The 24787-nt window shown below is 42.8% G+C and overlaps 1 protein-coding gene across 1 annotated transcript in view; it reads left to right on the plus strand.

Moving 5' to 3' along the window:
• The window catches only part of LOC122778750 (teneurin-3-like), a 128258-nt gene that overhangs the window by 75406 nt on the left and 28065 nt on the right, over positions 1–24787 (plus strand). The window contains exons 6-12 of the mRNA XM_044040847.1: positions 4542–4780; positions 11559–11684; positions 13657–13871; positions 19771–19981; positions 20989–21090; positions 21924–22118; positions 23203–23403. Coding sequence (XP_043896782.1) covers positions 4542–4780; positions 11559–11684; positions 13657–13871; positions 19771–19981; positions 20989–21090; positions 21924–22118; positions 23203–23403 — 1289 coding nt within the window. The remainder of the gene's footprint in view (positions 1–4541; positions 4781–11558; positions 11685–13656; positions 13872–19770; positions 19982–20988; positions 21091–21923; positions 22119–23202; positions 23404–24787) is intronic.

Here is a 24787-nt window from a genome sequence, read left to right on the forward strand (position 1 = left end):
GACAAAGTGGTAATCCTCGAGATGTATTTTTATTTTCCCTTTTTCTCTCCTCTCTTTTATTTTGCCAACATATTTAGCGCCAGGCACACATTTCAGCTTGATTCCAGAGTTCTGCAATATTTTCACTCTTATTTTAGAATACTGTATTAAATTGTTGCTGCTGCTGGCAATGTGAGGTGCATCTGTTCCAGATGATTTTTGGCAGCAAATGTGAAAAAAAAAAAAATCTTTCATAAACACAGCGTGTATATAGTGAGAGGTAATCCAAGCAGTTCAATAAAAAACACATTAAACATTACAATTTTAACCTGCAGCAGGTTAAGTACGCGTTTTGCTTGTAGCGGGAAAACGTTCCCGTCAAATTGTCCCTCAAGGTTTAGCTACAGGAAAAACAGTCTCGTTCCTGCTCGGATTCACACTCCAGAAACTCTCTCGAGCATATTTGCAAAACAGCTGAGGTTTTCTTTTGCCAATCCTGATCAAATACGTTTAATATAATAAATGACATGTTCAAACAATCTAAGCACCCAGGACGGCAACATGTTCGTCTCCGTTGGCAGTGCGGCGGCAACTGAAATATCATCGCACGCGTGCGGCAGTGGCGATTGCTGTCTTGCTGTCTTGTATTTACAGTTCAACACTGGACTTGCGAGTACAACGTGTCACGAGTTAGATTTTCGTATTCCCGTAGCAGCCTCTGCATTAAAACCACCAACGCTGACCTTGGCGGTGATCGGACAAACTTCCAGGGAAGCTGTGCTTCCACGACGCCGAACCTCTGCACAGTGATTGGAGGAACTGTCTAAAAGGCGGAACCGCTTTTGGATTGACAGCGTTGCAGAAACATGCACGACAGTCCTGTGTGGATCTTTTTCTTTTGTGTGTACACTGTAAATAAAAAACACTGTTATAGCATTTCAGTTGTACATAATTATCCTTGTTGTAGTTGTTTGTTTGCAGAATTTATGTATCAATAGCTGGGCGTGAAATTAGCTGTTTCAAAAATCTGCATCCACCACTGGTGTGCGGCGTTAGCCGTACCAGAATAGCACATGTTAGCAGGCGCCCCCCGTTGACAGGGCAGGTGGTGATCTGGGAAAGAGCAATGGCAACAGCAGCTATAGCGTGAAAAACGAGTCGCAGAGGTGCCTCGCCACATCTGTAGTCCTTTACTTTTTTTCTTTTTTTTTGCGGCCTGATTATTCCTGCTCTCACCTTGAAATGCTAATGCTAACACACAGCTAATAGGCAGATTACGTGTTCCGTTTGCATTTGCATTGTTTCTAGCATGCGCGCTGTCTCTCTCTCTCTCTCTCTCTCAACCCCTGCAGCTGGAGCTTAGCTGTAGACAAATCCACCCACTCAGTGTTTAGTGTTTTGTCCTCCGTGAGGATGTTTTCAAATGTCATTCTGATGACAAGCACCGTTGTGAGACCGGGCTGGCTGCTGCTTTTGTGTTACAGGCTTCTCAATGGGACGGACAGGCGTGCACACAAACACAGCGCCATCACACTGACACACCGCCATTCATTTGCTTGCTTTGCCTCACAGTCTCACACTCTCTTGATTGTCTCTTTCCCTTCTGCCTCTTGCTCAGTCGCAGCTACCGTACGACATTGGTATCGCCCGGGCAGACTGGATTAGCATAGTAATGTGGCCTTGTTGCATCACACTGGCTGCAATCAATTACAGCCCATCTACCTGTGCATAGAGCTGCAGACATTTACATTGGTCCGTCACATTTCCGTCTTTAAACTTCATTCTGCGCTTTAGAAAAAACATTTTAAAACATCAACACCAGCACTTTAGAGTCCAGTAAATGTCTGGTGTAGGACTGTGTCTACGTGACACTGGAACACAGAGATTCTGACATTTACTTTGTACATTTTGGACAAAATAGGAGGAAACAAATGACTGGAATAACAGGGATATATATAAAGGTCACTTGATTAAGTACAGGACACCTAATTGAGTGGTTGAAGCCCATGTACTTCAAGCTTTGACGTGTTAAGTAACTGTTGCCTTCTATCAATTCAAACCAGTCTGGCCATTCCCTCGTGACCTCTACCGTCAACAAGAGAACTGCTGCTCGCTGGATATTTTCTCGTTTTCGGACCGTTCTCTGTAATCCCCAGAGATGGTTGCGCGTGGAAATTCCTGTAGATCAGCAGTTTCTTAAACACTCAGGCCGGCCCGTCTGGCACCAACAATCATTCCACGTTCAAAGTCGCTTAAATAATTTTTTTTTTTTTTCCATCCCATTCTGATACTCTATTTGAACTGCAGCAGGACATACTGACCATGTCTGAATGCAGCATGTGATTGGCTGAACTGGTGTGCCTAATAAAGTGGCTGAACTGTATGTTTTCCAGACTGTTTAGTCGGTTACACAGTGCAAAGAAACAGAATTTTATTTATTTTAAATATTATGTAAATATGTATAATACCGTTTTTTGTTTTTGGTTGAATCATTTTCTAAAAGACCAAATGTTCTGTGCTGTTTTACAAATTGCCTTTGGTGTTTTCGATCCAGGCATCGCTGCCTTTGAGGCCTTGAGAACATAATGTTCCCCCATCATTGGATAAATGAGTGTGAAGGAAGATCGGAGACACTTATTTACAGACAAAACTGTTTACAGATCATCGCCGCAACTCGCGATAGCTATTCAGCATCCTCAAATGGAGTGCGTACCCCTGCCAGCACACACGTAAACAAACTCACATCCCCGGTCCCTTCCTGTCCACCTCATCAGCCTGCATCCACTTACACTTAACTCCCCAGATAGCTGTGTCTATTTGCCTTTGTGTCTGACTACACGTCTGCCACCTCCTCCGCTGTGCAAGTTCTGACCTCAATTCATATCCGACTGCATATTACCACAGCTACGGTACAGATTGTTCCAGACTGAGGAATCCAAGTTTCTTGCTGTGTTGCAGACACCCGTAACATTGTCATTCCAGCAGTGGCACGCCGTAACCTTTAAATGGAGCCGCCCGTCTGTCCGTGGCAGCATGTGTCAATCGGGCCATCAAAGAGCCAGACAATCCAAATTTGACATTTGTTCTTTTGGTCTAGAATTGATCAGAGGAGGTTTTACCTCAGAGATATCCTCACAGGAGATGGGGAGCTGCCGAATTATCAGCGACAGGGCTGGAATCTGAGCAATGCCTTGTGCTTTTTCTGATTCATCTTTCTTTCAAATTAAACTTGTGAATTCACCTGGAAACCGTCATTTGTTCAAACTGTTTTAACCGTACCTGCTTCCTAAAAGCGTGTTGACCCTCTGCAACGACACGGATTTCTAGCCCTTAATACTCTGCTTCAAATTATGCTCAACTTATTTGACTAATGAGCTCTCCTCAAGCTCTTTTGGTGCAGATCCAGAATCAGGATTAAAAAACGCAAGAAAGAAAAAAAAAAAAAACCCTTATGAATCTTACACAGAGACTTCACAGATGCTTCACAAATAATTGATGGGCAAACATGCTTTATCAGTTTATCTGTGTATTAAAAGTACCCGCCACCATGGCAACCCACTCCTGCTGGGATCTATAGAACACATGAAGCTCGACTTGAGCGAGGAGGATGCAACAAACAACGACACTGGCATTTATTTCTGTTTTTACTTTCAAGTGTTACTGCTAGATTGTTTTCCAAACGTGTGTTCAATTGTTGTTTTTAGTGCTTGTTTTAAACCCCTTGCCTCATTTTAACCTTTGTTCTTGATAATGAGGATCGTTGGAGCATATGCAATTCATTTCAAAAGACAACTCATCCGAAACCTGAATCACCTGCACATCTGAAATACCGACAGACACAGATACACAAATGTGTTGCACTTTGTTTAACCTCCTGACAAAGAACTTCAGGAGTAACACACATCCCCGGAAAAAGCACATACACACAATAAAAGTGTACTTTCCACAACCGATATAAAAGGAGAAATATTGTGACATTCTACAGTACCAGACTGAACGAGCATTTACAGTGCATGGTTCAATCTGTCCAATTTCCCTGGCTGTCCCCATAAGCCTAGAGGCGTTTGGGTATTAATCTATAAGTAGTGGCAAGAGTGGCAACAAGGCTTAATTCATTTACTTAAGAGCTTTTCACGTGGGGTTTAAAAGTTAATAGGACGATCACTCCGTAGTGCATTTGATTAAACCCTCTTAATTACCCCAGGTATAATGGGCTATTAGCAAAGGCCCAGTTGTAAAAGGGCAAGTGGGAGATGATTGTTTTTATGAGGTACTTTTTGTTAACCTCGTCCAATGTCAGGATTATGCTGGATGATAGAACATAACCTGGTGTCTCTCGAAGTCCGATACACACTAGGAGTGGCACTCAGGCAGAGTCGATTGTATTTTGATCGTCTGTGGTGCTTTTTTGTTGTTGACGTGTGTTACAGCAGACCACAGTGTTGTCAGAGAGCAACAATACACACAACCTTTTCATGACAATGTTAAGCTTCAAGAAGGTATGTGACGTTTGTTTATTCAATACGTTTCTTTTCCTCATTTTTTCCCCTTCCCATTCGCAGGCACTTTCTTTTTAAAACGGGCACAGGGACGACACCTTTCTTCGGTGCAGCAGCCCCTGGTTACACCATGGCAACAGGGACCGTCTACTCCACTCCAGCACGCCCTCTGCCCAGGAACAGCCTGTCCAGAGGGGCTTTCAAGTTCAAGAAGTCACCCAAACATTGCTCCTGGAAGTGCACCGCCCTGATTGCTGTGGGCATAGCTGTGGTACTGTCCATCATTCTCTGCTACTGCATAGGTAAGGCTCGGCTCAGACTCTAAAAGCTCTGGAGTGCAACAGATTTTGAAATGTGTGTTTCATTGTGGACATCGTGGAATGATTGTGGCTGACGATTATAGCCACTCCAAACACAAACACACACACAGCGAGTTTACAGGATGAGAGGAGACCGCGCATGAGCAATTATGGGACAACATCATTTTCATGTAAATGAGTTACATAAAATGCCTTGTTGACTCCGGAGACTTAACGAACTTGAGAACAGTTTTGATCTGACACGTGAGACTTGGGAGCATTGAACCTGCATGTTGTAATACAGCACAATTAAATGCAATTAAAACAGCTTTGATGAAGAAAGGCTGAAATGAAAACGTGCAATTTCACGTTACAATTCAGATGTGAGAGTCTGTCATGTTGACTTTCAAAGCAGTCATTTGAATTTGACCGCTGTGTCAATGATTTTGAGGCGGACGCCTCCCCCTTCATACATGTCTTCCCGAGAGATCTTGACCTTGACAAGAACGCTGATATTTGAATACATGAATACAAGTGATATCATGCAATAAAACACATGTGATAAATATCAGAGGAAACTTGACTGCTGACAAGATGCTTATGCTCATTTGAGTGAGTGCAAAAAACCTGTCAAAATTGACATACGACATACTGTTTGATTTACTAGATTTTACAGAAAAATTCAGATTTTTAACCATAAACCAGCATGACTACAAAACAATGGAGACTCCCAACCGATGAAGTGCTCGCGAAACGTGATCGCCTGTCACGCGGCACGATCATTCAAACTCCTTGTGTCCTTCATTGTCCTCGTATCAAAAGAATGAGAATCAGGCTTTTCATGAAAGTAATACCATGAATATTTTTGTTAATGTGTGGACTGTTAAAAACAAAACTGCGTGGAAGTTCCAGCCGCAGCTGCAGCCCTTTATTCTCTCATCAACGGCTGGAAGTTTGGAAGTAAGGCTTGTGTGAAAATTACATTTAAAAAAAGGGTGAATTTTAAGAGGTTTAATCCGATTTTCTTGCGGGGATTGTCTGGTGCACGTCTGAGTATAGTCGGATATCTGCATTTATTTTAAGTTTCTATACATATTTTACAATAATATCATGATTGTGAATTCCTTCAGCCATTCTAATTCTGCTGTGAAAATCTCACACACAAACCAGGGTCTTCCTTTCTTTTATTAAAAATAAATACACCTCTTAATCTCACCACTTCAAAACCAAATTCCTGCTATTTTTTTCCGACTCTTGCGATCCCACCTTTGCACATTTTCTAGAGAGAGGTGCGTGTCGTTTTATGACTGTGACTTTGAAACAAATCAACCACGAGGCCCGGACAAAATGAAGTATACACGCAGGCTTTGGAGTAAATATCACACCACCTTATACTCGTGGTGTTATTGCTTGTCGTGGAGATGCAGCACCAGCTGTCACTCGAGCGCATGAGAACCAATAGTCTTTGTGCCAGACGCACAAGCATCTCTTTCGACGTTAGTGAAAGAAAACGCGACTCCATCATCTCCGTTGTCATCAGACAATCTATAGAGTCGCCTTTCAATGACTCCGAACAAATAATAGACGAGCTGTGTGGAGTGAATGGAGCCAACGCACCTCCTAATCTGTATGAAGTTTGTGCTCGGCAAGGAGAATTCCTACTCCACTGCCCTTTTTCCTTTGTGCAGAAATTGCAGATGTCCTGATAGCATTTAGTCGTGTCTGTCTGACTAAACCTTCAGTCAGATATGCAGACATGGCCCGAGCACAGTTTCCAACAAGACATTCCTGTCTGTTTCCCTCCGACGGGGCATGTGCATCACTCCCACACGTTCTGATCGCAGTACGCACGACGACAGCCAAATTCTCGTCCTCGGGGGGTGCCTGTTAAAACACAGCCAGCAAGGTTGAAATGGCCAGCACAGATGGCGACGTCAAAATGAAACACAAGTCGAGGAGCTGAACTCTAATAACAGGGGGGGGAAACTGTCCACTTCACTTCAACTGTGCAGGAGATCTGGGTCCACAAAGGCTTTTGTTGTATTAGAACCAAAAACTTGATCATTCTGTCAAACAGGAAATGCTTTTATCTCCCCTTTGGGCATTATTTCCTATGAGAGATATTTTGAGCATTTTTTACAGCATGTGTCAAAGCTGACTTCTTGCTAACCTTTAGAATCTTGACCACAGCAATAAACCCGTTACAGATTCATCTTTCCTTATGCCCTCCCTTGTCATCCGAGCCCTTAATCTTTACACTGTGCCTTTCTCCCTGCGCGGATATATAAGTATTCATCCAGCTTGGAGGCAGGGAAAATGTGACACAGTAGTATAAGGAGAAATATGGCGTTGTTGGGAAGATCCTATAACCCGTGTTTTATTGGTGAATTGAGAGGGTATCGCTCTCTTTGGAGGAGAGGTCATAAACGCGCTATATCAATATCAATATTCACATTCCCTTTATTGACTTAACTGTTTTGTCACTTGTTGTTGTTCATGATCTTGTGTCGTAAAATTAGTGTGGATATAGAGGACCGCGTGCGCGCGTTTTATGGCTTTAACTGCTCCTCTGCGCGCGGGAATCAGTTCCTATTTCTCGCGCGTCTGCTCGTGGCAGGTGTACGGTGTGCTTACACAGGGAAAACAGAAACAGAAGCGCTTCTTTGTGCAGTTTCTTTCACCAACCGATTCGTTCACGACTTCCCTTCAAACTGCGACGTTTAATTGCAGACATTGCCGATGGGTTGGGGTTTGTATTTTTGGACCGGTGTGAGGGCAACGCGTGTGCGTGCGTGTGTGTGTGTGTGTGTGTGTGTGTTTAACAGATGCAGCCCTCTGACACTTGCCTCGGGTGTCTGAGTGTTTCCACCACTTCCTCGCTCTTTCATCTGCCGCCAGTTCACCTGCCAGGTGCAGTGACTCAAGTGACTACAAGGCACATGCACTTTCATACTTCCCCTCTGTCACAGTCCCATTAGTGCAAAGACAAACACAAAGGCAAAATGGTAGTTACTGATGTTTACTCAGCCATAATAGTCTCTCTCTCTCTCTCTGTCTCTCTCTCTGTCTCTCTCTCTAGCTCCGATCGGGACTAACATACACAAGGATTGTTTTTTTTGTTTAAGTTGTTCATTCTGTAGCATGAATTACTGTCACAGAGCCGAAACCCTGGCTTACCCGACAACAGCAGCTCCTGTAATTCAAATGAGGCAAACGTGCTGAGGGGATGCTTTCCACTTCCACTCGCGCAAACGCACTGATTGGAAGGATTTCAGCGATTGTGCAGATATATAGCGAGGACAGTGGAGGGCCAAGTCCAGCGTTGATGTTCTGATGAGATGCAGAAACAGGATGTGGATGTATTTATTCATTCATTTATTATCTTTATTTTTTGTTTGTTTATTTATGGCACAGCGTAGTAGACGAGGCACGCTTGAATATCGGGCACATTTAGATGTGTTTGTAAAGGTTACACGTTTGTTTATTGAGAGTAAAGGAGAGACTCTGTACTACTACCACGCACAACAACATCAACATGACTTGCTGGTGTTAAAAAAAGGCTTCACCGGTTCAGCTGTGATTGTCAATTACTAACAGCTTTAAAAAAAAAAAAATGTACATCATAAACAAGACAACCGATGCCTGACCACACATTTGACATTTAAACAAACAATTTCCTCTGTGGACTTCACTTCATAGCTCACTGAAAGCTTTCATTCCACACCACTAGAACCAAATGTTCCGATTATGATTGGGAAAGCGGAGCCGCTCCAAGCCGCTCAGTGACACAGTGATTGTGTCTGTGAACCCCCCGATCACTACAGGACCATTTGGCCTGTTAATCTTTTCACATCGGCGCCATCAGGCCCACGATTGTCAACACGGATGAATCGGGCCATGCTGTGGCCCAATTATCCTTTAGCATGTGGCCAACTTTACCAGACGTCACTTACCACTGATGCATACAGCGTAATCTGTAGGAATCCAGCAGAGACTTAACAAAGGAGACAACGCGAGCTCGTCTAATCGCTACATGGCCCGACGGAATGAACTCAGTCTCGCAATCTTGGGTTTGTCTGAGGAAACGCTGTGTCCCACAGAACAGGAACATTTAAGTCGTGCTCTCAGCTGCAGCCCCCGGGGGAAGTTCCTGGCGACATGTGCAGCCAGGTTTCAGAACGAAAAACAATGTTTATCTCAATAATTTTGAGGCGGTAGTGCTCCAAGTTGTTGTTGGCACACTCCGACTCCAGATGGGCCACCTCTCTATCTGTTAAGTGGACCAATTATTCTTGGTGACGGTGCCCATCAGAAGAGTGTCATCAGCATATTTTATCAGGAAAACACTTTCTTACCTGTCAATGGTTTTAATGCCCCCGCAGGTTTCTTGGCCGACTGTATTCGCCGCAGTTATCTGTCACATAATTACGCCGTGTTTCTTCGGGTAAAAACACAACCAAGAAAGATGTGAACAAGATATGAGAGCAGCCAGGGGGATTATCTGGGGCAGAAGTGTTTGTGCCTCTGTTCACTAAATACCATGTAGATGTCAGAGCTCAGACGAGTGTGTTGTGAACTTACAAATGCAGCCTCCCATTCACCGTCAGTGGAGGTGTTCCACGAGGCAAGTTTTGACATTTTGAGACGGTAGTCCAGCTTTTCCACTGTTTTGCCCTAGAAGAGAGCTCCTCGCAGCCCATAAATATTAATTGAACTGGCCCGTGCTGCCGGAATAACTTATGCTAATTCATAAATTGAGAGCTTTTCACCTCAAAGCAATTTGTTGATGAGATAAGTGGGGATTCAAGACCCGGTGTACAAAGCACAATGAATGATAGGAAGAGTCTCTGTGGTTCTGCGGTGTGTCAAGATACATGAGAGCCCGCTGCCACACACAATTAGCTTCCTATCGTAGACCTGGGAAGGTGATGATACTTGAAGACGGCAAAGCACAGTAAAAAGCTGTGGGGAGTCTCTGCATTTGTCATGTTAAATGAACCGGAGTCTTAAACAAGGACTCAAGCGGGTTAAGGTGTTTTTAGACAAGGAAAAAGGTGCCAAGTCATTTATTTTCTGCAATTGCTGAGAATAAATGTTCCAGTCAGCCCATAATTCTGGTCCACACTCACATATCTACTGTTGAGCCTGGTAAATATTATCCACTGAACACGTGCACTGCAACACGGCTGTCAGCATCTAGAGGTATTTCACAATTTTAACAAAGTAAATCACTCTCAGTAGCTGCAAAATAGGCCAACGAGAGTGCACAGTGTATATTTTTATAGACCATTTGCGGCGTATTTCCTTCTTGTCTGTCTGCGTCAGACGTACATACAGTAAGTACGTTTTGTCTGAAAATGATCCGGCGTTGACGGACAAAGACGGGTAATTCTTTCTGACCTGTTATCAACAGCAACAGGAAAAGAAAAGAAAAAAAAAAAAGATATTGATGCCCAAACAAATACTACCAATAAGTGCACTGATGTTTGCAGGTTTTCACATTTGGGAGTCCTGTCAGAACGGTGCTCTCACAGAGAAGCCAGACTTGTCAGGGAAAAGAAAAAAAGAAAAATATTGATGGACCAGTCACTATTCGCCTCTTTTGCCGGTGGTGCTGCTCGTTTGCTTCACCAGCCACAATAATTGCTGCTGACAGTGATGTTGAGGCCGTCTCTGGATCTAGTGAGTAGCCAAAACCTTGTCACTCAATAGTCAAACTTGTATTATTATTATTTTTTTTATTATTTGTTTGGAATTCAAGGCGACGGAGTCTTTGATGCACCAACGTAGGGTTAGATCATGTATATGTTCATCATCATCTGCAGGATTTCCTGCAAACACTGGTTTTCCGTCGTTCCTCTAGTCTCTATATTTGATTTTCTCCCTGGCCCCACGTTCACATTCTCAAGTTATTTGCCACAGTCAATATCCATCTTCCCAGAGAGCGACAGGTGCTATAGAGAAAAGTTCCTCCCACAGATCAAATAGTTGGAAATCAAGATGCCTCCTCAGCACGTTCCCTGGCTGGTGACTTTGAAGGAGATTGGTCCTCTCGCTACACACACACACACACACAGCTTCATTTCCCAAAACAACAAAACAGAGCTTGATTGAATCCAGTGCTGTGACAATAAAGCAGGTCAGCTGAATGAAAGCTGCACACGGTTTAGTTACATAAGACAACTAAAGAAACCAGCATCCACTTCTTCTTGTGTCAATACACTTCCTTTATTCGGTTCTTTTAAGTCTATCACTTTCCATATCTTTTCACACTCATGCAGCTCAATCACTGTGTCCGTCCTTTTCTTATTTATCTTCTTTCTTTCTTTTTCGACTTTGCAAGTTTGAGACTTTGCATCTTGTCTGTTTTCTCTGAAGTGAAGGCAGTGTGTCAAAAAAACCAACAACAAATCCCTGCCTGCTATTCTCTTTGATGCAGCGACTGATTGTGTGGCACATTTAATGAACATGCAAGAGCAACATGGTTCCTCAGTATTGATTGAAGTGGCTTTGAATGGTCTCTGTCAGTGTTGTTTTTACACAAAAGCCACCCGTGACAGCGTAGCTGTAAAAATACAAAACCTGAACACAAATGTTGGAAGTTAAAGTGTTTTTTTTTTTTGTGCCTACGTTGGATCTATCCAACGTTGCTCACCCCCACTGGTCTTTTGAGCTTAAGTGGCTTGATTATTTTTGTGCAACTATTTGCTTATTTGTTCACCCATTTTTACAAAACCCACACAGATTTTTTTTTGTGTGTGTGTGTGTGTGTATTTCACAGCAATGCACCTTTTCGGCCTCAACTGGCAGCTCCAAGAGTTGGACAACCAGCTGGCTTTTGAAAATGGAGGAATTGGGAAGATGGGGCCCACTCAGTCGAGCACGGTGACAGCTCTGGCTGCTGATGGTGAGGATATAAAGAATCTGAATATATCAGTTAAAGCTGCTGTCAGTCTTTTGGCTAATGTCCTGTCAGTCGCTGTCATAGGCGTTGTCCTTTCTCCTCCCATTTGTCGTCTCATAACCGGCATTTATCACAAATAAATGGCCTAACCTTATGACCACATAGGACCGCCTCTTTGTGAGGTTCTGCCTCCTGACTGGTTAAATAATATTTTAGTCATTGTTTTGTAAACTGAAACTGACAAAATTGTGATAGTTTCACATTTTACAATACTGGCATGACGTCTCCATGGTGCTGATGTAGATGTTAGGAAGTGAAAATAAATCAAATGGAACAAACACATATAGACCTGTGAATTTCATTTCATTTTGACTTCATTTTCATGTGTAAAGGAACGGAACTCTGTAGCAGTTCTTTTTTTAACAGTGAACTGGCACAAAACTGCCTGAGACTCATATCGCTGACCAAACACTAACTCAACTATTTTCTCTACTGTCTACAGTCCAGGATTTTACCGTGGTTTATTTTGCCTCAGGGTTCCATTTTTCCCTTTCAGAAAATGAAAAATAATTGGTGTTGAATGTTTGTCTGACGACGTTTAGAGAAAGGATGGCAAAGTGAAATGTTCAATGCTTGATTCTCAGTCAGGCTTTACACTTTATTAAGACCATTCGCCCTGCAAATACTAATTGACTGATTCCAGACAGCTTTGTATTGCCGAAACATAATTTTGGGACCATTGTGTATTTAACAACAAGCAGCCTCCCTCTCCCGGCTCACCTTTACCGCAAAAGCCACCTAAATTAATCTTTAAGCACACTGCTGTGTTTATAATGCACAGCCACGGGAGCATTAATTGAGTTGAGTGGGCCGGGCAAACGTTCAATTGTTTAAACTCGGCTAGATTTAAATCCTCATAAGTACTGCTAATTAAGATAGCATGAGGCAGGTTTTGGACTGTTTAAAGGCAATCAATAGCTGGCTATTATTCTCCCCAGAGGTAAACTTGGCTTCCAGTCGTCACTTTGACTGAAGCTAAAGTGACAGGTAATGGCCTCATTACACACACACACACACACACACACAACACTGAGGCATGCAAATAATTGAGGTCTGGCACAAACAGATACACTCACGGCCACGGTAATAACAAGTCCACGTGCTGAAATACGTCTTACAAGACGCAGGAGCAAAGGTTGATTTGTTATTGTGTCGCTGGACGACTCTGCATCTTCCAGCTAACGAGTTTAAAGTAATTTCCACAGTAAAAAACATAAAGCACGGCGTTGCCTCTACAGTAGAGCTTTGGACAGCAGTGCCTTTAAAGCTCCTTACTTTTTTTCTTTTTAACAATGAAATCTGTTCTTGTAATAACACCCTGCAGGCGACAGTTTTTCATGTGAGCGTGAGTCATATTAAAACTGGCCGTTTCTCCATCTTTGGCAGAGTAAGGACACAGTTTAAGGACATCATTGGCCAAATTGTTTTGATTTGCTGTTATTGCTCTGGAATGGTAGCACTCAGTATATCTGACAGATTCCATTTAGGTCTTATCTGATATGAAGCCTTACCATATGAGTCACCAGGACCAGAGAAAAGATGGGAGATGCTGCCTGCTCAAGTCTTATAAAAAGGCAATTATATGTGGTCATTTTTTTTCCGTGAGCAGTGCATCATGGACCACTGGGAACCATTACTTTTAATCCTGTCTTGCTCAGTCACTACTCATTTGGAAAAGATATGACTATCGTATTGTAAGGTCCCCGCTAGAATAAAGGAATCAGATTACAGTGAAAAGCAGAAGATAGAATGCAGCATTTACAGATAACCCAGAGATCAAACACTTGCACAAACACCAAGATTGTATTTTAGATGAATGTGAAGGCTTTTAACTGATGGCATGAGAAGCTCTGAGATGACTGATTTGGAACATTACCTTACATGATATGTATTTTTTATTTTTTTGGTCTTCCAGGAAGAACCCCGATGCTTCATCAGGAGAACAACTCCATCGATACGGGACAGGTCGACGTTGGGAAGAGGGTGGGCCAGAGCGTCCCACCGGGTGTGTTCTGGCGTTCTCAGCTCAACATGGACCAACCGCGTTTTCTCAAGTTCAACATCTCGGTACAGAAGAACGCACTGATTGGAGTTTATGGGCGCAAGGGTCTCGCTCCGTCTCACACTCAGGTACAGCTTTTTGTAATGACGTTGCAACACATTTCCACTGTTTTATCACCAAAGTAGAAACAAAACCTTTGAGATGATGCAAGTTGAAGTTTCAAAGAAGCCACCACAATGTGCTTTTGTTGTTTTTTTCGGCCAATCAGCTGCTCCTCACAGAGGAAACACATGGCTACTTAGCATGTAGCTGCTGCTGTGAGGCTCCTCACTGCTACTGCTGCTTATTACTGTTACTGCTGCTTTGAGAAGCTGCATGTGTTCACCTTTGGCTGTACTTCTTAACGAAGACAGAGACTTCTGGTCATGCTGACACCAATATCACTTCTGCTATGCTCGCGGACTTTATCAGTAACACGTTAGCGTTTAAGCTAGCGGACTTTGTCGCTAATGTGTTAGCTTTTAAGCTAGCGGACTTTATCGCTAATGTGTTAGCATGTAAGCTAGCGGACTTTATCGCTAATGTGTTAGCATGTAAGCTAGCGGAATTTATCGCTAATGTGTTAGCATTTAAGCTAGCGGACTTTATCACTAATGTGTTAGCATGTAAGCTAGCTGACCTTATCGCTAATGTGTTAGCATTTAAGCTAGTGGACTATCATAGCAAACTTTCTCCAGAGCTTATGAACAACAAACAGAAACAGATAGGGTTTCATTAACGTTGTTAATCTATGTTACATTAGTGTTCATTCAAAGTCACATACAGGGATTAAAAAACGTGCTGGACGCTGTCTTAATAATCCACTGTGCGTTTCAAACTGGTTCAGATAGAAACAACGGCCACTGCACCGGTGACAATAAACAGGTGGCCGGGGCACTTCAGGAGCATTATTGAGTGATGAGCTGACATTTTTCCCTCACTCATTCTCCTCAATGTGCCTTGACGTCGTATTATATGTGACACAAGCATACAAACTAGTAATGAGCAAAGCAGTTATTTTCGGTTTACTGAACATTATAATCAGTTAAATAAAAAGATTTGTTCAGTACTTCCTGCATGACTGGAGCATGCAGACTCTGTCTGACACAGTCACTGCATGCAGTCGCTAAAAACACCAGACTCCTCTGTTAAATATTGATATTTTAGAAATGTTGGGGCTAAATGTTGGAGATTAACACATGTTTTCAGGATTTTCAAGTCTTTTAAACTGATCTACGTTTCGGTTTTGATCTATTGTTCAGTTTGATTCTTTGTTTGTCGGGTTAGGGTTAGGGCTAACCCACCACGTCACATTTTAGTACCGGCTCTGCTTGCTTGGAACCTCACCAGAGCAGGTACCAAAAAAAGCACCAGGTACCAGGTACTTTCGCTAATGGAAAAGCTAAATTAAAAAAACAAGTACAGTCAAGCCGAGCCAAGTGGTACTAGAACTGTATTTAAAAGTGGAAAAGTGCCATACAGTATGTGTCACTTCCTCTCTCACTGGTGTTGCGCTGTATCTACCACTGCTCTCTACAAGTCAACTCATTTTGCTGTGGCTATCAATCTGCTGGACATACAGCCAAGTAGATGGGGGGACACGACAACAGGGTTGATCTCTGCTGCTTCTGAGGCTTGTGTGTAAGGGGGTTGTGGTAACGCTGCACGCTCACTGCGTTGTTGAGCCACTTTAATTAACCACTATGAAAATTCATTAACTGTGACACCCCTAAAGATAATAGGACCTCATCTGCTCTTCATCTTTAACTTCATGTATAATAATGATTTCTGCCATATGCCTCGCAGAATAACAGTATAACAAGGAAATGCATCATTATGAAGGAGCTTGGGTAACTTCAGAGCTCTGGTAACTCCCCTGAGCTCTGTTTTGGTCTCTACCTGGCATTCTGGCTCAAATGAATCCTTGTTTTTAATAACAGTTGGACAATAACCGCAATCAAATGTATGTCAATATCAGCAGAGAGTTGAGATCTGTTGCTCATAAACCTAATGACTGTGTTCACGCTTATTTGGTGAGAGGAGTGAATGAGATTCAACATTCACCTGCAGCCCTGCCCTCTATAGCTATAAGAGACCCCTTATTTAAATTCTGTTCATGTAAGCACTGTAACCAGGCACTAGTTTAATTTAGATATTCACCCACTGGCTTCGATTTGCCCGTGTGTGAGCATGCACTCTCCTTGGCTTCCACTTAAATGTCTGCCATTTGCAAACTGAAGTGTTTCCAAAACGCGTGATGTGTCACTTGCATGACATTTCTCCGGATCTGAATGTCCAATGCTGGGTGATGGTGATGGAGGCACTCAGACAATGGCTATTTTCCCCCCACACTTGACTGCGAAAGCTCTTAGCTTCACCCCCTTGACATTCTCTTTCAGTGAGGATGGGCTTCACTCAAGTGCAGACAGTGAGGGCCACTCTTTGATAGAAGAAAGTCCAATGCCAGTGACAATAGGTGAGCTGGACGGCACTTTCAAGTTAGAGAAAAGGAAGGCCTACAAAATCAAAGACCAAAGGGTACTAATTAACAAGACACCACTTTTATGTCTGGGGTAATTGTTACACAGACACTCAAACTTGTCAATGGTGGTCTCTGTGTCCGTTGCGGCTCCCTCTAAATTACATTCTGTTCAGGTACCGCAGGCACAAATCAATGCATTTACTTAAGTGAGCATGAAAGACCCCAATGAGAGAAATTGACTGTTTGTCTTATTCACAGCTTGACAAGAAAAGAGTGTTTCCACCTTTCTCAAATATAGACTTCTTCCATCTAGCTATTGAGTGTTTGCCTGTGCTGATTCAAACCAAACAACTTAGAGAGGGGAAGAAAACTTTTGTCATGTTTTCTTCGTGGGGAATTTGTACTCAGTTGTTATCAAGTAAAAGGCTCAGTCCACTCAGTCTAAAAGCTGGAGAATTTGCAGGCTCTGAGTGTTCCTCCTCTCTCCACGAGGCATCCGGGAGTCTCTCCACGCTTGGTCTCTTGCCTGTTATTCAGCGGTATTGTTGGATTGAGATGAGTTGGGGGTGCTTTCACACCAGCTAATCGAGATGTATGCACTTGGCCTGGAGGTTCAGGGCTTGTGGGATGAACTGTTTTATTGCTTCTCTCTCAAGCCGACAACACAAAGAAGTCAACTTCCGCCAGGTTAATATCCCTCCTCTGCCCCCTGATCTACTCAAAAGGGTTTAAATCACAGCGTTGACTTCTCTCTGCCCTCGCCTAATGTGCTCTCTCCTGTTGTTTGCAATCAGCTGAAAGATTGCTTGAGTCCATGTTTGTTACATTCCAGACATTTCAAACTAAATCCTGTTTTATTTTATTTTCCTTCTTTCTTTCTTTCTTTCTTTCTTTTTTTTTGGTCGTGCTCTCTCAACAGTCTCTCAGTCCTTTGTGCTCCTGTGAAGCTGAATGTTGTGCACACACTGATTTAGAACTCCATTACTTGATGTATGGCCACTCGGGAGCAGAGCACCTCAATAACAAGATGTGAGATACAAAGCACTGATGTATGGCCAAGCAGCTTTTAAATTTGTGTTAGCAAATTGTTGCCAAATGTATACATCATTCATTTGAAGTTGAAGAATGCCGCTCCGATGTTCTATAGCACTTGTTTACAGCTCCCCACAGCTTTTGTGAAGTTATCTGCTATAGTTGCCAACCCTCTGTCTTTGTCTTGTTTTGTTTTGTTTTGTTTTTACTGACAGCAGCCGGTCGAAATCAGATTGACAGGAGCTGCCATGCTTTGCAATAATTTAAGAGGCAAAAAGGCTACACAAGGCTGCAGATTAGGGATGAGATTGATGAAGTGAAAAAAATGTGTATATAATTTCACACAATGATTTTATTCAGAATTAGATATGTTTTGTAATGCAGTTATTGCTATTTTTATATGGAGAGTTCTATTTTCTGCTGTTTAACATGTTTTATTTACATTTTTTTTTTCAAAATAACGTCTTTTCCCACATCACTCGGAACATGAAAAATTAAACTTTTTCTGTTGGGGGGTTGATATTACACTCAGGTAAAGAACAATCACTCTCAATTGCCTCTAAAAAGGCAAGGCGTTTCAAATTTTATTCCAAATGAATATATTCAATATACGAATAATTAGAAAACTCAATAGTCTCAAATTGAGAAATGAAGACGTGTGTCAGTCAAAAATCGATGGCTAATTAATCGTAGCTCTCTGCAAACAACAGTCACATCATTGGATTTAAATCTGTTTTCAGAAAGCAGCTTCGTGCCAGTTGCTATGCATCACTCTCTTAAGCAGCTCGCTCTCCACTGCAGGCTCAGTGCATCTGTGTAACTAACAACAGCCTCAGCCAGGGGATCTGTCTGCATCTGCTGTGCTGCACTCCACCCGATTGCTTGTTTGGGGATTGCCAGTGTGTGTGTGTGTTGCACAGTTTTTTCCTGCTGCAGTGCTCTGTACCCTACAGCTTCACTCAGAAACGAGGTTCAGGTGTTGAGCAGGTGCAGCGAGAGCAGATGTGCCGCTTTATTAACAAGTGGGTACTGGTTTTTACCCCGTAAATCAATGTTTGTTTGAAGAAATATATTTCTAGGCAGCGGCCCTCTGCGTGTATCCAGTAAGAAACACTGGAGTGGAAAATACTATAATACCATGTAATATCAATTTTATTCTGTGTATGCAGTGTGTGTCCACTGTATATCTGTAAAACATGAGCTTAGCAACTGGCATTTGCTTTGATTCCATTGAAGATCTACCAATTCTGTTCAGTTAATTAATTTTTACCAGAAGAAAACCATTAAACACCACTAATTAAAAAAGATAGTAGCAGCCTGTCACAACATAGGTTTAACGTGTTTTTATGTTTTGTTCTTTGTGTTCTCTTGCTTGTATTTCCTGGATTTAGCTTCCTTGAATTATGCAAACAGTCAAACATCACAGGGTACATTTAGATTTACCAGGATGAAGCGACTCGTTTCCTGACTTTCCATGATTTTTCACAGACGATCCAATTTTTAAATCAGAATTGTGTCACTTCACTATGTGGTCCTAGTTCAGATATGTGATCACGCGTGAGCACAATCATATCAGGATCCATGCGGCTTTTTTGAGCTTGCATAAGAACCGAAGCCAGTGAACACCGGAGGAGCGTGTCGTCTTACGGAGTTAAATGCACGTGTGTCATTTGAGGAGACAGTCACGCTCGCGTGAAAGTCAGACGCGAGACACTTGTAGATATGAACCTGAGCCGTCAAGTCTGATCTACAATGCAGTCAGATTATCACAATGCGGCAGATAATCTAAAGGTAGCTGTAGTTTCAGCTGCTTGTAGCTGAAAAAGCGGCACACAATGCAGTTCCCTCTCACAAGGACTTTTCTTTCCCCTCTCCACGTGATGGACCTGTCACTCTGTTGTGCACGTGTGTGTGTGTGTGCGTGTGTGAATTTCTTCTGTGGACAACACTGAAACACAGTTTTCACAGCCCTTCGTCACAAGTGCAAAAAAGATCAATAGAAATCTGTATGTATAAGAGATTCTCCATCTTTTCACTGCTTATTTTGTGCACTTTCATCAGCAGTGAACAACACGGAATTTGAAGTGTCTGCATTATGCACCTTATTAGCAATGTTAATTCAACAAATTCTCATAAACACATTTAGTTATTTTTGTGTGCATTTGCCCCTGAGCTGCATCGGCTCTATCAGTGTACAAACAACTCTCCTATCACCGTCTATCAACTTCAAAAATCTGCCACCGACTAAAAAAAACAAAAAAAAAAACAATTATTTTACTCAAAAATGTGCTGCATGCACAACCTGTGGTTCTGCCTTGAATCATGACTGTGAAGAATTCCTTTCAGGCCGTTTGTGCAAAAGCCAAATAAAGTATTAACATTTTGAACTCTTTACTGTGTGATTTAATCACACCCACGTTCAAAAAAAGCGCCGTCTACATCTGCTGGAATCTCCTCTGGTGTTGTTTTCACAGTACGACTTTGTGGAGCTGTTGGACGGCAGCCGACTCATCGCCAAGGAGCACAGGAGTCTGACCGAACCGGAGACGAGGGCGCGGCTGGATCATCCGGTCACCGTCCACCAAGCCGGATTCATCCAGTACCTAGATTCGGGCGTGTGGCACCTGGCTTTTTATAACGACGGGCGCAGCGTGGAGGCGGTGTCCTATAACACCATCATACAAGGTACGGGCACACTATGTGATGACACAATTTCAGTTTGATTTGAATCAGCTGTGCCTGAGTGACCAAACAGTGAGGTTGCCTCACAAAGAAGCTGAGCTTTTTCAAAGTTGGAGACCTCCCTCCCCCACAAGGAGGCAGATGTAGTTTTTCCATTGGAGGGCTGGGGATTATTGTGACCATACACAGCATTGATCCTTCCCTTTTTTTTTTACCAGCCTCTTCAATGTTCTGAAGTCTGTGAAATCTCCTTGTGGGTTTTTGAGGTAGCAGAATCACTAAGGTTTTTCTGTTTCCTTCTGGGAGCGCCATTGATCCGCCTCTACAAATATGAAGTTATCGATGTGTGGAGGTCAAAATTGCCTGGGTCCGACTCTGGCTCAATGAACATCCAATGCAAGCCTGAGCAATAACAAAAAGGAAAGTTTGCCCTCAAAGTGCTGATCAAAGCAAGGGCCCCCCCCCCCAGTCTTTTGAGGGTGCCCTTTATGAGCAATGGTCTGTTGAATGGACACAAGTTCTATGTGTAGGATATGTCAGATTAACTTCAACTCTGAGAGGATTTTGGCTGTAAACACTTGGGAGATTGCGAGGCTTGTGTGGGCATGATCAGTCATTCAAGGGGTTGTGGATGGGGTTGTGTCAAGGAAATGGAATTATTTGGTGTAATATAAAATGTCTGAGTGGGTTTTGCTTAACATGGCTGAGACGAATAGAGTCAGGCACCATCATACGTGTTATGGAAGCTTAGACCTTAGTGCGACGTGGACATGCCGCGTCTGATGCGTGTATTACAGACAGGCAATTCATGGAGGAAGCTGAGATTCATCATGCAGGGGGAGAGAAGAAGAAGAAAAGTTTGTATCCTAGTTCTCTCGCAGAATGTCTGTAACTTTACAGTTGTCAAATGTTCCGTTAAGTAAGGACTTTTCCGATTTGGTGTAAAAGTGATGATGATCTGATGGGTTATTAATAGTTGGAGTCTCATAATCCCTCCCCCGTCTTCTCAGAATCTGTCATGGAGTGCACTCACAACTGTTACGGAAATGGAGAGTGTGTCGCGGGATCCTGTCACTGCTTCCCAGGATTCATCGGGCCATACTGTTCCAGAGGTGTGTATTATGTTTGTATAATAACTCTTATTCTGTATGTCCAGGGTGCGATGTGAAAGGTTTGGTTGGTTGGTTGCTTGGTTTAGACGATAACATCAGTTAAACATTTCCCCTGACAAGTTAATCATCTCTATACCTAGTTTCAAGTCTTCTTCAATAGCACACAATGCAAATTCTGTGAATTATGTCCTTATTTTGAGGGAAATAGAAGATAAAACATGGCACATAATGTAGTTACCAGTGTGATTGACAGCTGGTATTGACCAATAAAAGCTTGGTCGGAAAAAAAAGAATATGGCATCAGCAGAACTGCGAACATCCAAAAGATCTCAAGGCAGTCGGCCCTGAAATATCACAGTTTTGTCTGAGCAGCAGTCGTGTCCAGCATAGTTCACACCTTTTCTTTTACAAAAGACTGTTATTACAATTTTTCTGTGTCAATATCTTCGTCGCGTCCCTGAAAGTTCAGTATGTGCTATGAACAAAAAAATGCTCTCGCTTTGTCTCACTTCTCTTTTTTTGGTTGAAAGTACTTTAAATAAAAAAAAAAAAAAGAGAGTGAGAAATGGGTGAAAGCTGCCAAATGGGTTGTTGCTTTCAAAATGTGTTGAGAAGCAAAAGAAGAAATTCCTTTTAAGAATTAATCTCCATTATACGGCTATGTCAAGTGTGGGTGAGGAGGCATTTTAAAACCAATCCAGTCAACGCAGCTGAGAGAACGCGGTTGCCACCTTCACACATGTAATTTGCCATGAAAGCAAAGCGCGGACATTCCCAAGGGTTTAATTATTTAAACAGCTGCGTTTGACCTCTGTAAACTTGCCTTTCCTCAGCCTCCTGTCCAGTGCTTTGCAGCGGTAATGGCCAGTACACCAGGGGGCGCTGTCAGTGCTACAGTGGCTGGAAGGGCACCGAGTGTGACGTCCCCGCCTCCCAGTGTATCGATCCACAGTGTGGGGGACATGGACTCTGTGTAGCGGGCAACTGTGTGTGCAACACTGGCCACAAAGGAACCAACTGTGAACAAGGTAAAGAGGGGGGGGAAAAAAAAGTTTCTTCCCCTCGGATTTGAGGCAATAAGATGCAACGTAGCTGTGTGTGAATCTCGGGGGGGAGGCGACACAGTCCATTGGTGAAGCAATTGGTGTTTTCAACTCCATTGAGCAGATAATGCTTTGGATGTTGTTATTGATGCCATGTGTATCAATTAACTCCCTCTTGGTGTTTAGGCCACATGAGGAGGATGCAAAGTGGAACAGATTGTTCAGTGCCCATTGATGCAGTCACCTCCACAGTTGAAGACACCTGTTAAAATCAATTCATCAGTGACATCTGTTCCTCCGTTTATTGAGGAAAGGGCCCCGCTTCCTCTTCCTCTCTCTCGTCCCCCTCCTCCACTTTCACTTCAGTGCATTTAAACGTATCGATTCCCATGCAGGCAAAAAAGCAATTATCAGCTCAGATTTACATGTGCGGGGTCGCTGACCTCACATGTAAGAGGATATCGAGTCCGTCGGTGAACGTATCACAGGTATTTCTTTTCACACAGACGGGGGAAACACGGGTGGAGGGTGAATTTGTTGTTTCACACATGTAACGGCTCGGATGTGACAAATTGGCTCGCGTCAATAATCAATATCTGTGTCCGGGCACGTATGGAAATGCGCACAGCGATCGAATCCAGAGAAAACACAATTGTCCCTTGTTAGTAATGGGCAGATTATATTGGTCATAATTGCCAATTATGAACCCAGTTCATTTGTTGATCTGTAAATTGTTAATAGTAATTGATTATATCTGTCTAGACACTAATTGTACTCCCTTTTCTGGAGCCAGTAATGGGGTACAATTATGCTTTCAGTGTATTGGTGGTACACTATAATGTGCTGTAGAGGAGATGGTTGAACATAGGGTAGAAAATTACTACCATCCGCCACTGATCACTGTGAAATTGCCAGGCATCGTCTGGCACTGGAGCACTTCCTCTCCAGAAGTGATTTTTTGGCTCCTAACTGAGTGGAAACAGCCAGAGTGAATAAGGAGGTTTGATATCCTGTTTGAAAGTGGTAAAAGTTGACATCGCTGTCACGCTCGCTTTTGTTTGCTCCTCAGTGGACTGCATGGACCCGGCATGCTCCGGGCACGGCGCCTGTCACCACGGTGAGTGTCACTGTAACCCAGGCTGGGGCGGGATCAACTGCGAGATCCTGAAGAGCACTTGTCCCGAGCAGTGCTCCAGTCACGGCACGTTCAGCACCGACTCTGGAACCTGCGTCTGCGAGGCCAACTGGACGGGAGCCGACTGCTCCATAGGTAAGCACGTAACTCACTTCCTTTTCATCACTGGAAGCAGCTGTTTGTCGAGAACTGATGACTTTATTTGCTTGATTCATTAAATACAAAAATAAATGGTTTGTTTTGTAAAAACAACATTTACGTATAAATTGAATCAATCAAATAAGAGAAAGAGAACTTCAAATTCCTGAAAGAAGTCACCTTTGGCTTGTTAACTCCAAAAACTAGATTAATGAACTGAATTAGTTTTTGGCTCTAATATGATTACAAGTATCCTGATTTGTTCTTGTTGATTTAACAGGGTGAAAAGAGAAAATCACACATTACACAGTGGCTATATGAGAATTAAAAGAACACATTTAGACAATTCCATTTGTTTATTTTTTCATTGACTGCTGCTATTAAGGGAGCTGTGCTGTTTGTTCCGCGCTAAATCATTTCAATGTCTTCAGTTATATAATGTGAAGTTTGAGTTTCTCCATTCATTACAAGGCCAAGGGAACATCTGCACCTCTTTACACATGCAGTCACGTTCATGAAATATAAAGTTCCCCCCCCCGGCTAAATTATCACAATATTAGAATTTGTAACAAAGCTCTGACTAATACAGATGTTTAAATGTGTGATTTTCAGCGTGTGCAGGTGCGACCGAAGGAAAGCGGTTAATTTGCGATGTCTTGGTGTTTTCATAGTCGTGCGCATGATGATGAATGAGAGCCTGACATCTCCTGCTAATGAGCTGTGTACCGCATGTTACACGAGTGCCAGCACTGTGCCTCGTGAATGCAAGGTTACACGTCTCCCACGTCACAATTACACAAGACAAAGCATTTCCACAAACGCAGAACGCACAATGGGCGAGAAAGTATTCTTATTGTAATCCTAATAGGCACATTTTTGGAGCACTTAAATAAAAACTGTCACCTCTTTAGCAATTTGCTTCACCCGTCCTGATGAGAGCACAGAGATCAAATGTGTCGTGTTCTTTTTCCCCCCAAGTAGGAGGAAAGTAAGTAATGTGAGCCGATGCCAGGAAATAAAACGAAAAACAGAAGCTTTCACATGTGAGGAGACAGATGTTGACATCTGATAGCCAGCAGTCACTCGTGCCCAGGGAGTGATGTTGAACTAAATAAAAGACAGTCTGGTTTTCAGCTGTACCCACTTCATGTATCATTTTCTTTTATTTTTTTTCCCTTTTTATGAGCTAAATATTTACTAGAGGAGATAAATTAGAGAAGAAAGTACCCGGCAAAGCCCGAACCAAAGAAAGGATGATCCTCAACTTTTCCTTTTAAGAATCACCTAAGGAGTTGCAGTAAACAGGATCAATGTAAAAAAAAATGTTTGTTTAGTCTCATCGCTAGCTCATTAAAGGTTCAGTTAGGAAGGTTTATTTGCA

This window comes from Solea senegalensis, linkage group LG12 (genome assembly GCF_019176455.1).
Source record: "Solea senegalensis isolate Sse05_10M linkage group LG12, IFAPA_SoseM_1, whole genome shotgun sequence".
NCBI lineage: Eukaryota > Metazoa > Chordata > Actinopteri > Pleuronectiformes > Soleidae > Solea > Solea senegalensis.